Raw genomic sequence first — 13,265 nt, forward strand, 5'->3', positions numbered from 1 at the left:
ATGTTCGATTCGGTTTTGGAAAAAAAATTACTTGCACATAGTGTGCAGTTATTTGCAAGGGTACTTTTTCTTTTCCCGCTGATAGAAAGAAAAAATGCTGCATACTTTGATAGCAGCTTTATTTAACACACCTTTTTACAGCCAACACATCATGAGCTGGACGTTTACTGCCATCACTTATTGGTAGAAAACATTAAAAATCACACAGCACTGACTGCTGATGTCACTGCCCTTCGTTTACAGTGATCAAGAAGCAGGCCAGTCACTGGCCGATGTTCCCCTTCACAAGGAACGAAAGTTCCTCGTGTTTGAATGCTGCCTGCCACAGCTGCTTGACACCTGCACAGTGTGCGGAAAAACAAGGACTATAGACATGAGCACGGTGGGCAGCCTTCTCACTGTTAAAGGGGCTGCGAAACACTGCTTGGGGGGATACCGGCTTTACTTCAGGTGGGTTCTTTATGTCACACAGATGCTGACTTGAAAAGATTTACAGGAATCGATGCATAGGAACAGGAGTTAATCAGTGAAGAAATTTCAAAATACAAGCAAACAAAACGCTGCCCTCAACTCGATTTTGGCGGGGCTTCCCACTCCTATTTCGCTCTCCCCATGACAGCACCTGGCGCAACCAACCAAAACAGCCAGCCAGAGCACGTCGCGGAAGTTTGTACTCCATGGTTGCCTGCTCTCTGCAACTCGTTCTTGCTGAGACTGGCAGTGTCGTTTCCATGCCAGAGCGCTCCTAGTGGTGTATTTTTATTTTACTTGCTTTGCAGGGCTTTTATTTAAGACAAACAAGTAATTTTTGTTGATCTAATATAAAACGCAGACAGGTGACAAAATGTGTCTCTATTTATTCACACAGTTTGCAGTATATTTACTGTTTGTCCGATCATCAAGCTCGCGCCAGGTGATGTCATATCCGCTGCTAAAAAACCGCCACTGTGTGGCGACACCATCAGAGCCATGAAGTTGTTTTTGGGAGGACATTAAAATATTAAAGAACGGAATATACGCAGTATTACCGACGTTAATAGCACCATTATAACTCACTGTATGCAATCAACAGGCAAAACAGTTGACTAAGATTGTGTTTCTATGCCCCTTTAAGCGGGATTGTGTTTTGTTTTGTTTTGTTTTATGGCGCATAAGCGACTAAGGCTATCATGCGCCAAGCTCAGGGTATAAAATTGTTTTATATAGGATGTTGTACAAAAGTCTAAATGAACGGCGGTGTAAAGGGCCTAAAAAGTTAATTCCTGCAACCTAGTAAAAATATGAGAAAATTGTAGAAGTGACTGATGGTAAAAGCTTTAAATAGGGTCGGTAACCTCAGCAGCCATCCTTGGCTGGACAAGGATCTCGAGGTTCCCACCCGATGGAATAGGGACCTCAGCCATCTTCTCAGGAATGTGACAGTGGCTGAGGTGTTTCAAAAACAAGTAAGGCAAGATGAGGTATGTCAATAAATTGTAAAGCACGGGGTTAAATGCATGTTTCTAGAATTTATGTGTTAGAGTTGTTGTAACCTATAGTTTGTTTAGAATATTTGCTTCTTGTAAAAAGTTAAATGTGCAAGACAAGTCGACAAGTGCATTCTCTCCCAAAACCAGTGATGGATGAAAAGGGATTTGTTCATTGTAAAACCGTGTGAAATGTTTCTTCCTCAGTGTTTCGAGCTTTCGACATGAGTATAGCAAATGGTTCACGGTGAGGTCGTCTCCGCATGCATCACATATAGGTTTGTCTTGTTTTGCTAGTATGAAGTTGTGTGTGAGGTGTGTGTGTCCTATGCGAAGACGGCATAAAATGACTTCCTTAATGCGTTCCTGGTGAGTACATGTTTTCCATTCGCCCAACACAGGCTTAACCAAGTGGAGTTTATTATTTATTGTATTATTCCATGTTGCCTGCCATTTATCCCTTAGTTTAAAATGTACTAATTTCATGTAATCCTTAAACGGTAAATCTACTTTCTCGATTTGTTTGTTCCGGGCTTGAGCTGCGCATACGTCTGCTCTTTCATTTCCTTTTATACCGACGTGGCTAGGGACCCAACAGAATTTGACGTTTAGTCCGTGGGCAGTGGCTGTTATTATGTTACATATGATGTCGCCGAGTAGTGGCGTGACTGCATTTCTGATGTGAAGCGCTGTGAGTACACTGAGCGAATCTGTGAAAATAACGCTGTTGCTTATGTTCTCATTTACTATTTTCTCTACCGCAACCCAGATGGCATAACATTCAGCAGTGAAGATGGATGCATACTGCGGAAGTCTTATTATTTTTTCCCATCTTCCTTGTACTACGGCACTTCCAACACAATCGGCTGTTTTTGAACCGTCAGTATAAAAAGTTTCAAAGCCACTGTACCTTTCCTCGAGTGCGAGGAATTCTTGGATGATGTGTTGTGAGGGAGTTTGTGTTTTTCGGAACTGTGTAAGCGTGAGATCGCAGTCGGTGTGAAAATTATTCCATGGGGCAAGTGGGTCCCGTCTTTGAGCCATGTTAGGTAATGTGTCAGCTATGCCAAGATTCTGGCATATGTCTTCGAACCTTAAAATCAGAGGCCTGGTAGCTTGTGGTTTGTTCCTGAATATTACTCTAGAAGGGCACTTTGTTACGATGGAATAACAGATGTGTTTTGGCAAGGATCTCACTTTGAAAACATATGTACATGTAAGGGCGTTTCTTCTGACTTCTAGTGGGGGTTCATTTGTCTCGACGTAGAGACTGGTTATGGGCGATGTTCTGTAAGCGCCGCATGAAAGGCGAAGGCCTGAGTTATGTGTAGGGTCTAGTTTCTTCAGATACGATGGCCGTGCTGATCCGTACACTACGCATCCGTAGTCTAAGATGGAACGTGTCAAGGAGCGATAGATGTGTAGGAGGCATGCTCTATCAGACCCCCAGTGTTTTCGAGACAGTACTTTCATTATGTTAAGTGATTTAGTGGCTTTCTTTTTTAGGTTATTTATGTGGGGTAGGAATGTAAGTTTTCTGTCAAATGTTACGCCCAAAAATTTATGCTCCTTTTTAATAGGCAGCACTGTTTCATTTAAGTGGAGTGTGGGGTCGGTCTGTAAGCCTCTCTTCAGTGAAAAAAGAACGGCGACTGTTTTTTGAGGGGAAAACTTGAAACCATTTTTTTCAGCCCAAATTGCCAGTTTGTTTAACGTCAGCTGTATTTGTCGTTCACATGTTGAGAGGTTCGTGGAGGTGTACGCTATTTGGAGATCATCAACGTATGTAGAATACATAATAGACTTTGGCATTATTTTCGCAAGAGAATTCATTTTCACAATAAAGAGAGTTGTACTCAGAATACACCCCTGGGGCACTCCATTTTCTTGACTAAAATTTTTCGAGAGTGTTGAGCCAAGGCGGACTTGGAATGAACGGTCAGAGAGGAAATCCTTTATGCAGTTTAGCATCCTGCCGCAGATGCCTAGATCTGCAAGGTCACGAAGAATACCGAACCTCCATGTGGTGTCGTAAGCTTTTTCCATGTCGAAAAAAACTGCCAGGCAGTGTTGTCCGTGAATAAACGCCTCTCGTACTGTATTTTCAAGGCGGACTAGATGATCGGCCGTTGAGCACGCTTTCCTAAAACCGCATTGATGTATATCAAGCAGTGTACGGGATTCAAGGACGAACATTAACCGGATATTAAGAACACTTTCAAAAGTTTTGGCAAGACAACTTGTGAGCGCTATGGGTCTATAACTACCGGGGGAACTTGGTGGCTTTCCGGGTTTAAGGAAAGGTACAATTACTGCTTTCTTCCATTCCTCAGGTAGCTTCCCGGAGACCCATATTTTATTAAAAAACTTTAAAAGTGCTTCTACGGCAGGTTCTGAAAGATGGGCTAACATCTCATAATGGACTTTATCAGGCCCGGGTGCTGTTTGCTTTCCGGTGCAGAGTACTCTATTGATTTCTTCAAACGTTATTAAACTGTTGTATGTCTCATTCAACCTGCTATTCGTGGGAAGTCTTTGTTTTTCAGCAGTGTTTTTGTATTTTAGAAATGAGTCGGTATAGTGGAGGGAACTAGAAACTTGAGAGAAGTGCTCTCCCAAAATGTCTGCCTGTTCTTTGATGTTTGTTTGTCTGTCGGGGTCTGTCAGAAAAGGGATTGTGAAAGCGGAGAAGCACCCATTTAATCTACGCACTTGTTCCCACATTTTTTTCGACGTAATTGAGCTCTTTATTGATGACACAAACTTTTGCCATGATTCTTTTTCAGCTATGCGGCGTATATACCGGGCATTAGCTTTCGCTTTTTTAAAATTTATAAAGTTTTCCTGCGTTGGGTATCGTCGGAAAATCCCCCAGGCTTTATTTTGTTTCTGTTTTGCTTCTCTACATGTTTGTGTGTACCAGGGTTTATGGCCTGGTCGTACCGTTCCCGAAGTCTGAGGAATGGCTAATTGTGCTGCAGCAATAATACATGAGGTAAATATTTCGTTGAGTTCATCTATACTAGAATACTCTGTAGATATTTTATCGAGGCTGGCCTCAGCTCGGAAAAGTTCCCAGTCGGCTAAATGAAGCTTCCAGCGGCGTGGTTTTGTCAGGGTTACTGATGGTGGTGATGACATGTTAATGATAACTGGTAGGTGGTCGCTTCCATACGGATTGTCTAAAACATCCCAGTTAAAATCATTAAAAATAGAAGGCGAACTAAAAGACAGGTCTAAACAGCTCATTTTTCTAGTGCTGGGACTGCAATACGTTTGTTTCCCTGTATTTAGTAAGCAGACATTGTTGCATAGAATAAAATCTTCTAAAATACGGCCTCTAGTATCTGTTTGTTCGCTGCCCCAATAAGAGGAATGCGCATTAAAATCACCGACTACCAGATACGGCTCTGGTAGCTGTTGTAAAAGTGTTTCTAAGTCATGCAGTGTTACTGATAGTTGCGGCTGTAGATATACCGAGCATATGGTGATGGTTTTAAAATGGAGGACGGTGACTGCAACAGCTTCATACTTGGTTTTTATCTTGATTTCACGGGTTGCAACTCCACTCTGCACAATAATAGCAACACCTCCTGAGAGCCTATCAGCTTGCTCTCGGTCGCACCGAAAGACTTGATACTTCTTTAGGATATTCTGGTGTTTGGGACCTAAGTTTGTCTCCTGTAGGCATAAAGCCATAGGGGAAAATGTGTTTAGAAGTTCTTTTATATCAGAATAGTTATTTAATGCTCCACGACAGTTCCAATGTATAAGGAACGCCATGTTGGATGATTTTTGGGAGTGTCGTAAGGAAGTTACAGTAGAGGATTTGGGGGTGCCATTACTGGGCTCTTGTCTTTTCTTTTTCGCTCAAGCGAGCTGCGCCGCCGCTGAAGCGGGGGCGAGTTTGGCGTTGTGTCCATCGCCTCGCTAGAGGCTCTGGAGGTCCGCGGAGAACCCACGGGTGTGCGGTTTGTAGGCCTCTCCCGACTGGGGGAAGCCTTGCGGGCTGCCAACCCGGAGGCCGGCGGGCCCTTCTTCGAAAGTGGCAGAGCAGCTTTCACTGCATCTGCCCGGGGCGCGGATGGCCCTGCCCCAGGCTCACTGCGTGTGGCCTGGACAGGTGCCGAAGCCTGGAGTGATGCCCCGCCCCGTCGCACCACATCGGCGAAATTTGTTCTTGCTGTGAAGAGGAATGTGCCTTGTGTTTGACTGAATCGTTGACGTGCTTCTTTGAAAGTTATGTTTTCTTTTGTTTTGATGGTTATTATTTCCTTTTCTTTTTTCCAGGTCGGACACGACCTCGAGTACGCGGGGTGATCCCCTTCACAGTTAGGGCACTGCGGTGCTGCATTGCAATTTTCAGACTCATGATCGTGTGATGAACATTTAGCACAAGTTTGGCGGCCACGACAACTCTGGGATCCATGGCCAAATCTCTGGCACTTGAAACACCGGCGAGGATTTGGGATGTATGGTCTGACTGCTATTTTCATATAACCTACCTCTATGGTTTCGGGGAGTTGGCTGGACGCAAAAGAGAGAACTAAGTGCTTTGTTGGAATTTCTTTGTCATCTTTTCGGATTTTTATGCGCTGGACATTTGTGACATTCTGGTCTTTGAGACCTTCCAGCATTTCTTCTTCAGTCAGGGTGAGAAAGTCTTGTTCTGAGATGACACCTTTGACAGTGTTGAGGGATCTGTGGGCACTGACGGAAACAGGTATTTCTCCAAAGGTTGCTATGTTTGAGAGCTTGGAAAACTGTGTTTTGTCTTTGATTTGCAGTAGTAGGTCCCCACTGGCTAGCTTCGACACCTTGTAGCCAAGGCCCAGTGATTCTGTCAGAGACTTGGAAACTATGAAAGGAGAGATGATTCTTGCTTGCTTTTCTGTTGCCTCACTATGTACAACATGGTATCTGGGGAAGACTTCTTTTTTTTGCAGGAACTGCGCAGTGACATCGGTCCGCCCTCGTTTCTGAGGGCGATCATTTGTTTGAGGAAAGGAATCCATAAAAGAAAATTGTTATTCAGCTGTGGTGGCAGCCACCCACCATCGAGCCCAACACGGGGACGGGACAGGAACTTGCACGCAAGTCCTGCCCACGCCAGCTGTACACCTCAACTATAACCTAATATGACTCAACTCAGGGTAGTTGGTCACACACGGTTAACCCTCGCCGCCAGGAAAAAGAGGAAAAAACGAAGAAAACAGGAGGAGACAGGAGAGTTGTAAGAAAGAGATAGGAAAGTGAAAGATAGAGGGGAGGAAAGGAAAAGGCGACTGCCGATTTCCCCCGGTCGGGTCAGGCCGGAGGTGCCGTCTACAGGAAGCTGGGGCCAAAGTGGTGTGTTGCCTCCGCCGAGGGGCCTTAAAGGTCCAAACGCTCGGCATCGGCTCAACCACCAGGATCCCCTTTTCCCCGGACACGGCGATGCCACGCACGGCTAAGCGCGGATGCTCGGGTCCGTGGTGACACATGCTCACCATCATCCCCCTGCGGGGATGTCCCTGCGGATGCTCGGGTTAACCCCGTGGTGTCGCCACTCACCAACACAGCAGGAAAGTGACTGCTGGGGTAGTCAAAGCAGGACAGCACAAAAACTACTTCAGTGTTATCAAACTATGTGATTAGTGCATCTAGAAGTATTCTTGTCTCATATCTACACTGCTAGCAACTTCAAGCTGAACGCTAGGATTTCTTTTGCTATGGGAGTCAATGTCAAGTCACATGTTGGCATTGTCAAGTTACCCTCTTCTTATCTGTGCCTCAGTGCAATGACCAGTAGTCCTCAAATCTGTACGTGTAATCAAGCAGCTGTATTTGCTCTCATGAGAGTGGATCATTAAAAGTTGAACTACATAATTTGTTTTTCCAGAGGACGATGATACAAGGTGAGAAACAATAGGCCACTAAAAGAACATAATTTTGCGCAAACAAATATCACTAGCAACTGCATTTCGTTATTGAAAAAGTTGATTCCGTTTATCCTGGTGTAAAACATGCACGTTAATTTCTTTTCAGCTTTGTCCGTGCTGCTGCTGATGATGGTGGTGGTGAAAGGTTAGTGACAAAATGGAGGCTTTTTAGGTACAACCTTAGACCTACACCGCATGGTATCATGGGCCTGCCAAGGCAACATGGAAATAAACGTGATAAAAGAACTGACGATTGAGCAGCTGGAGAACATAGGCCCAAAAGTTCAGCAGGAGCACAGCTTTGAAAGTAATCTTTTTTTAAAGCGGTCTTGTTTAAACTGTTGCCATTAGTGAAAACAAAGAATACCCTCACAATCAGGAATACAGCTAGGATTTAGGGAAAATGTTCATGGTTCCTATGCAAAGTCTGTTACCATGCTGCTGCATATTTATCCTTGATCTCTGGCACTGCAGCTCCACGCAGGCAACGCAGGGGCATGGGGAGCCACTGCCTCGCCTGAGGCCACTCGCAGCTTTTGAGCGCGACCCACAAAGCTAAATGTCTGCAAAGAGACAGTCTGACCGCCGCTCTCGTCAATACGTGAGCAGTCAGCGCGACAGCGATAACTCTGAGAGGTTGGCTCTCGAGCCTCACTCTCACAGAGGCACTCGCGGCGGCGCTCGCGGTCGAGGCGACCACCTGCGCACGAGGCGGGGTGGTCCTTCCCAAACGTCCCGAGGGAGTGGATCTAGGTCCACGCCGATGCCAGCCTCTACGTCGGCAAACCCTCTGTCTGGTGATTCCCCCAGAGGTAGATTTCCATCCGCACAACAGAATAACCGCCGCTGGAAGGAGGCGTATTATCCAGATGCAGGGTACGAGTTGAAGCCAGCCCCGACACGACACGTGATCACCCCAGGGGCGGACGGCTTGACTACGCTGGTCGATCAAGTTTCACACGATCTGACAGCGAAAGCACCCACCTTTGGAAGAGTAGTGTCCAAGGCATGCCTGGCCTACTATTGTGCAGCGTCTTGCTACGCGCGGATGCTGTACATACACCAAGAGAACAAACACCCGCTCACGTTTGATGAGCGCGTCTTTGTTCAAAGGATGGTAGAGCTCAAGCTCCCACTTCCTGAACCCGTTTTCGACTTCGTGTCAGGATTCGGGAATGTAAGGCTCCCAGACGGAACCTTACTTGAATTTGAACTGCCAGAGCGGACTTATGTCCAGGCAGCAGCATGCCCTGGGTGGTTCGGCCGTCTATCCGCCAAGAACCACTTCATTTACAAGTCCATCCCGTGTCTCGCCGTGTATGCCCAACGCATATGCCAAGACCTCGCAGTAAGCACGGTAAGCAGAAATATGGGAACAACAGTAATTTAGTTATATTGATTTTTATGGCGCAAAAGCAACTGAGGCTATGCTGCGCCAAACACAAGGTTAGAGTTTTTGTTAATGGTGAAGCTTTTTAAAAATACTTAGAGTTTGTTTAAAACGTTGGCTTCCTTGAGAAACCTAAAAATACATGAAATGCCAACCAGTGCTCGATCACCTAAGAGTAGCATGGGGTGTAATGGGATGCTTTCCCTGTAAAATGTTGTGAAATATTTCTTTCTTAGTTCTTCTAGTTTTATGCATGAAATTAAAATGTGGTTCACTGTGAGTTCAGCACCACACATTTCACAGAGAGGTTTGTTTTGTTTGGCTAGCAGAAAGTTGTGCGTGAGGTGGGTGTGTCCAATGCGGAGCCGACATAAAATAACTTCGGTAAAACGTTCTTGATGCCTACATGATTGCCATTCCCCTAAAATTGGTTTCACAGAATGTAATTTGTTGTTTACGTGATCTTGCCATGCGGCCTGCCACTTATTTCTGAGTTTACTGTTGATAAACTTTAAGGAATCCCTGTGCGGTATGTTCACTTGCTTTATTTGGCCATTCCGGGCTTGTGCAGCGCATACATCTGCTTTCTCATTACCTACGATTCCAACATGGCTAGGAACCCAGCAGAATTTAATGTTATGTTCTTGTTTTGTGATTTTAACAATGTTATGTATGATGTTACCTATTATGGGTTCAGCTGCATTTCTGGAGTGCAGTGCTTTAAGCATACTCAGGGAATCGGTGTAAATGATGCTATTTTTGATGTTCTCTCTTACTATTTTTTCAACAGCTACAAAGACGGCATAACACTCAGCAGTAAAAACTGATGCGCATTCTGGTAGTCGCATTATCTGTTTGTTTTTTCCTTGGATTACTGCACTTCCAACGTGACTTTCTGTTTTTGAGCCATCGGTATAAAATTCAATGTAGGTGTCATACTTTTCTTGTAGTGCAAAGAATTCCTGTAATATGTACTCATTTGGCGTTTGCTTTTTATCTAAATGTGTCATTGTGAGGTCACATACTGAAGGCAGGCTGTACCATGGTGGTAAATATTCATTCCTTTGTGCAATATTCGGTAGGGCATCTAGTACTGTTAGCTCTTCACATTTATCTTCAAAGCGCAGCAGTAATGGTCTGATAGAATGTGGTTTGTTGATGAATAATCTTTTAGATGGGCACTTGGTTACAACTGGATGGCAGAGATGTTTCGGAAGAGAACGGATTTTTAAGACATATGAGCATGTAAGGGCGATTCTTCGATCCTCAAGAGCGGCTTCATTAGTTTCAACGTAAAGGCTAACTACTGGTGATGTTCTGTATGCTCCGGATGATAGGCGCAGACCAAGATTATGAATGGGGTCTAATCTTTTTAAGTAGGATGCTCTTGCCGAACCATATACTATGCACACGTAGTCCAGCTTGGAGCGCACCAGAGAGCGATATATTTGTAAAAGGCTTGCTCTATCGGACCCCCACCGCTTCCGTGAGAGAACTTTTAATATATTGAGGGCTTGAGAAGCTTTCTTTTTAAGGTTGTTAATATGTGGTAGAAATGTGAGTTTCTTGTCGAAAGTTACGCCTAAAAATTTGTGTTCTAGTTTAATTGGTAGCGCAGTGTGATTCAAGTATAGATTGGGATCGACCTGTAGGCCTCGTCGCAATGAAAAAAGAACAGCTACTGTTTTTTGAGGAGAAAATTTAAACCCATTTATGTCTGCCCAAGCACCTAGTTTATTTAGTGTGATTTGTATTTGTCTCTCACAGGTTGATATGCTGGAGGACGTGCATGCTATTTGTAGGTCATCTACATAGACTGAATACATTATGGACTTGGGTATTACTTTAGCTAAGGAATTCATTTTTACTATGAAGAGTGTCGTGCTTAGAATGCACCCCTGGGGTACGCCGTTCTCTTGGGTGAAAGTCATGGAGAGAGTTGCTCCTAGGCGGACTCGGAATGTGCGGTTAGCCAGGAAGTCGTTCAAGCAGTTCAACATCCTGCCGCGGATACCTAGCTCTGCTAGGTCACGGAGGATGCCGAACTTCCACGTAGTATCGTAGGCCTTCTCCAAGTCGAAGAAGAACCCAATACAGTGCTGCTTGTGGATGAACGCCTCCCGGATGGTGTTTTCTAGACGGACAAGGTGATCTGTGGTTGAGCATGCTTTCTTAAACCCACATTGGTGTGTATCTAATAGTTGCCGAGATTCAAGTATGAAGGTCAATCTAATGTTTATTACACTTTCGAAAGATTTAGCAATGAAGCTGGTGAGGGCTATTGGTCTGTAACTGCTAGGACTTGTTGGTGGTTTTCCTGGTTTGAGAAAAGGTATTATGACTGCTTTTTTCCACTCGTCAGGTATATTGCCAGTTATCCAGATTTTATTAAAGAATTTTAACAGTGCCTCTACAGCAGCCTCGGAGAGATGTGCAAGCATAGCGTAATGCACGTTGTCTGGTCCCGGTGCTGTCTTTTTGCCAGAAGATAGTACCTTATTTAATTCTTCTAGTGTGAGAGGCTGGTTATAATCCTCATGAACACCTGCTCCAGATGGGAATCTTTGTTTCTCAGCTATTGTTTTGTGTTTTTGAAATGTGTTTGTGTAGTTGGATGAGCTTGAGATCTCAGCAAAATGCTCGCCCAGTATGTTGGCCTGTTCTTCTAAAGATGTTTGTGTCCCGGGTGCTGTCAAGAGAGGAAGTGTGAAAGGGGTATGGTCACCAGTAAATTTACGCACTTTTTCCCACATTTTCTTTGATGTTATTGAACTATTTATTGAGGAGACATATTTCTGCCAAGAGGTTTTCTCTGCATTTCTTCGCACATACCGCGCTCTGGCTTTTGCCTTCTTAAAGGTGAGTAGGTTCTCTGCAGTGGGATATCGACGCAGAGCGCTCCAGGCTTTCTTTTGTTGTTTTTTTGCTAATGTGCATTCTTTTGTCCACCACACTTTGTGTTTCTTTTGTGCAAGTCCTGTTGTTTGTGGTATAGTGAGTGTTGCGGCCGATATTATGCATTCAGTAAACTTCTCATTAATTTCATCTGTGCTAAGGTCGTCACAAACTTCCTTTTCCAGAGTGGCACTTTTTGTAAAAAGTGACCAGTCGGCGAGCTGAATTTTCCAGCGCCGTGGCCTTGTGGGGATGATTGGAGTGGACGATGAGAGCCTGATGATGGTAGGTAAGTGATCGCTGCCCATGGGGTCATTTAAAACATCCCATTTAAAATCGTTAAAAAGTAATGGTGATGCGAAAGCTAAATCGAGAGAGCTCATTTTTGCTGAGCTTGGACAGCAATATGTGGCTTTTCCCGTATTTAAAAGACAGATATTATTCGAAAGTATAAAATCTTCGATTGTTTGTCCTCTAGAGTCACAGCGTTCGCTTCCCCAAAACGGAGAGTGAGCGTTAAAATCGCCAACTACCAGAAATGGCTCCGGCAGTTCATCGATCAGGCCTTCTAGATCTTGGCATGTTAATGTGATGTGTGGGGGAAGATATACGGAACATATTGTTATGGTTTTGTAGCTGATGACGCTAACCGCAACCGCCTCAAGTTTCGTTTTCAGTTTGATTTCTTGAGCCGGGACGCCGCTTTGGGTGATGATTGCGACGCCCCCCGACAGTCTATTTGCATGTTCGCGATCACGTCTAAAAGTTTTATAATGCTTTAAGATATTTGAATGTTGTGGCCCAAGATTGGTCTCCTGGAGACATAGAGCTAGAGGCATCACTGACCCTAGAATATGTGTTATATCACTGTAGTTCCTCAACATTCCTCTACAGTTCTATTGTATTATGAAAGCCATCTTAGTTTTGTGTTTGTACTGATTGAAAAAACTAGATCAAGTTGTTTATGGCCCTGTGACTCGGGGCCTGTCTCTTTTTGACCGATCCAGGGAGCTCCGCCGACCATCCGACGTGGACGGCGAGGGGCTGCCCGGGGTCATGTCCATCGCCTCTGCGGACGCACTGGACGACCGTGCAGGAGGCACATTGACTTTCGAATTTGACCTCGACCTGTGGGAAGAGGTCTTTGGGCCCGCTGACCCGGGGGTCTGCGTCCCCTCCTTTGGGGTAGGCGGAGTAGCGTGAGCTACTCCACCAGACGGCGCGGATGGCCCCACCACAGGCTCACTACGTGTGGCCTGGACAGGTGCCGAAGCCTGGTGTGGTGCGCCGCGCCCACGCACCACATCGGCGAAGTTTGTTTTTGCAGTGAAGGTGAATTTGTTTGTTTGAGAGTATTGCCTTCTTGCTTCTTTGAAAGAAATGTTTTGCGTAGTCTTGAGAGTAATGATTTCTTTCTCTTTTTTCCAGGACGGACAAGCCCTGGAGTAGGCAGCATGGTCGCCATCACAGTTTACACACCGTAGGTTAGCAACACATTCTTCGGATTGGTGGTCCTTCGAAGAGCATTCTGCGCAAGTTTTGCGGCCGCGACAACTCTGGGAGCCGTGGCCAAATCTCTGGCAGTTGAAACAT

At 45.0% G+C, this 13,265-nt stretch overlaps 1 protein-coding gene across 1 annotated transcript; it reads right to left on the reverse strand.

Moving 5' to 3' along the window:
- Positions 1-262: 262 nt before the first annotated feature.
- On the reverse strand, positions 263-6,986 carry LOC149327095 (uncharacterized). The gene is made up of 2 exons (XM_089564784.1): positions 5,572-6,986; positions 263-339 (listed from the first exon to the last, which is right to left on the reverse strand). The coding sequence occupies exons 1-2, from the start codon at positions 6,479-6,481 to the stop codon at positions 263-265; spliced, it is 987 nt and encodes a 328-aa protein (XP_089420910.1). The 5' UTR covers positions 6,482-6,986.
- Between the last annotated feature and the right edge of the window lie 6,279 nt (positions 6,987-13,265).

Source organism: Amblyomma mixtum, chromosome 10 (genome assembly GCF_055824585.1).
Source record: "Amblyomma mixtum isolate Tamu chromosome 10, ASM5582458v1, whole genome shotgun sequence".
Taxonomy (NCBI): domain Eukaryota; kingdom Metazoa; phylum Arthropoda; class Arachnida; order Ixodida; family Ixodidae; genus Amblyomma; species Amblyomma mixtum.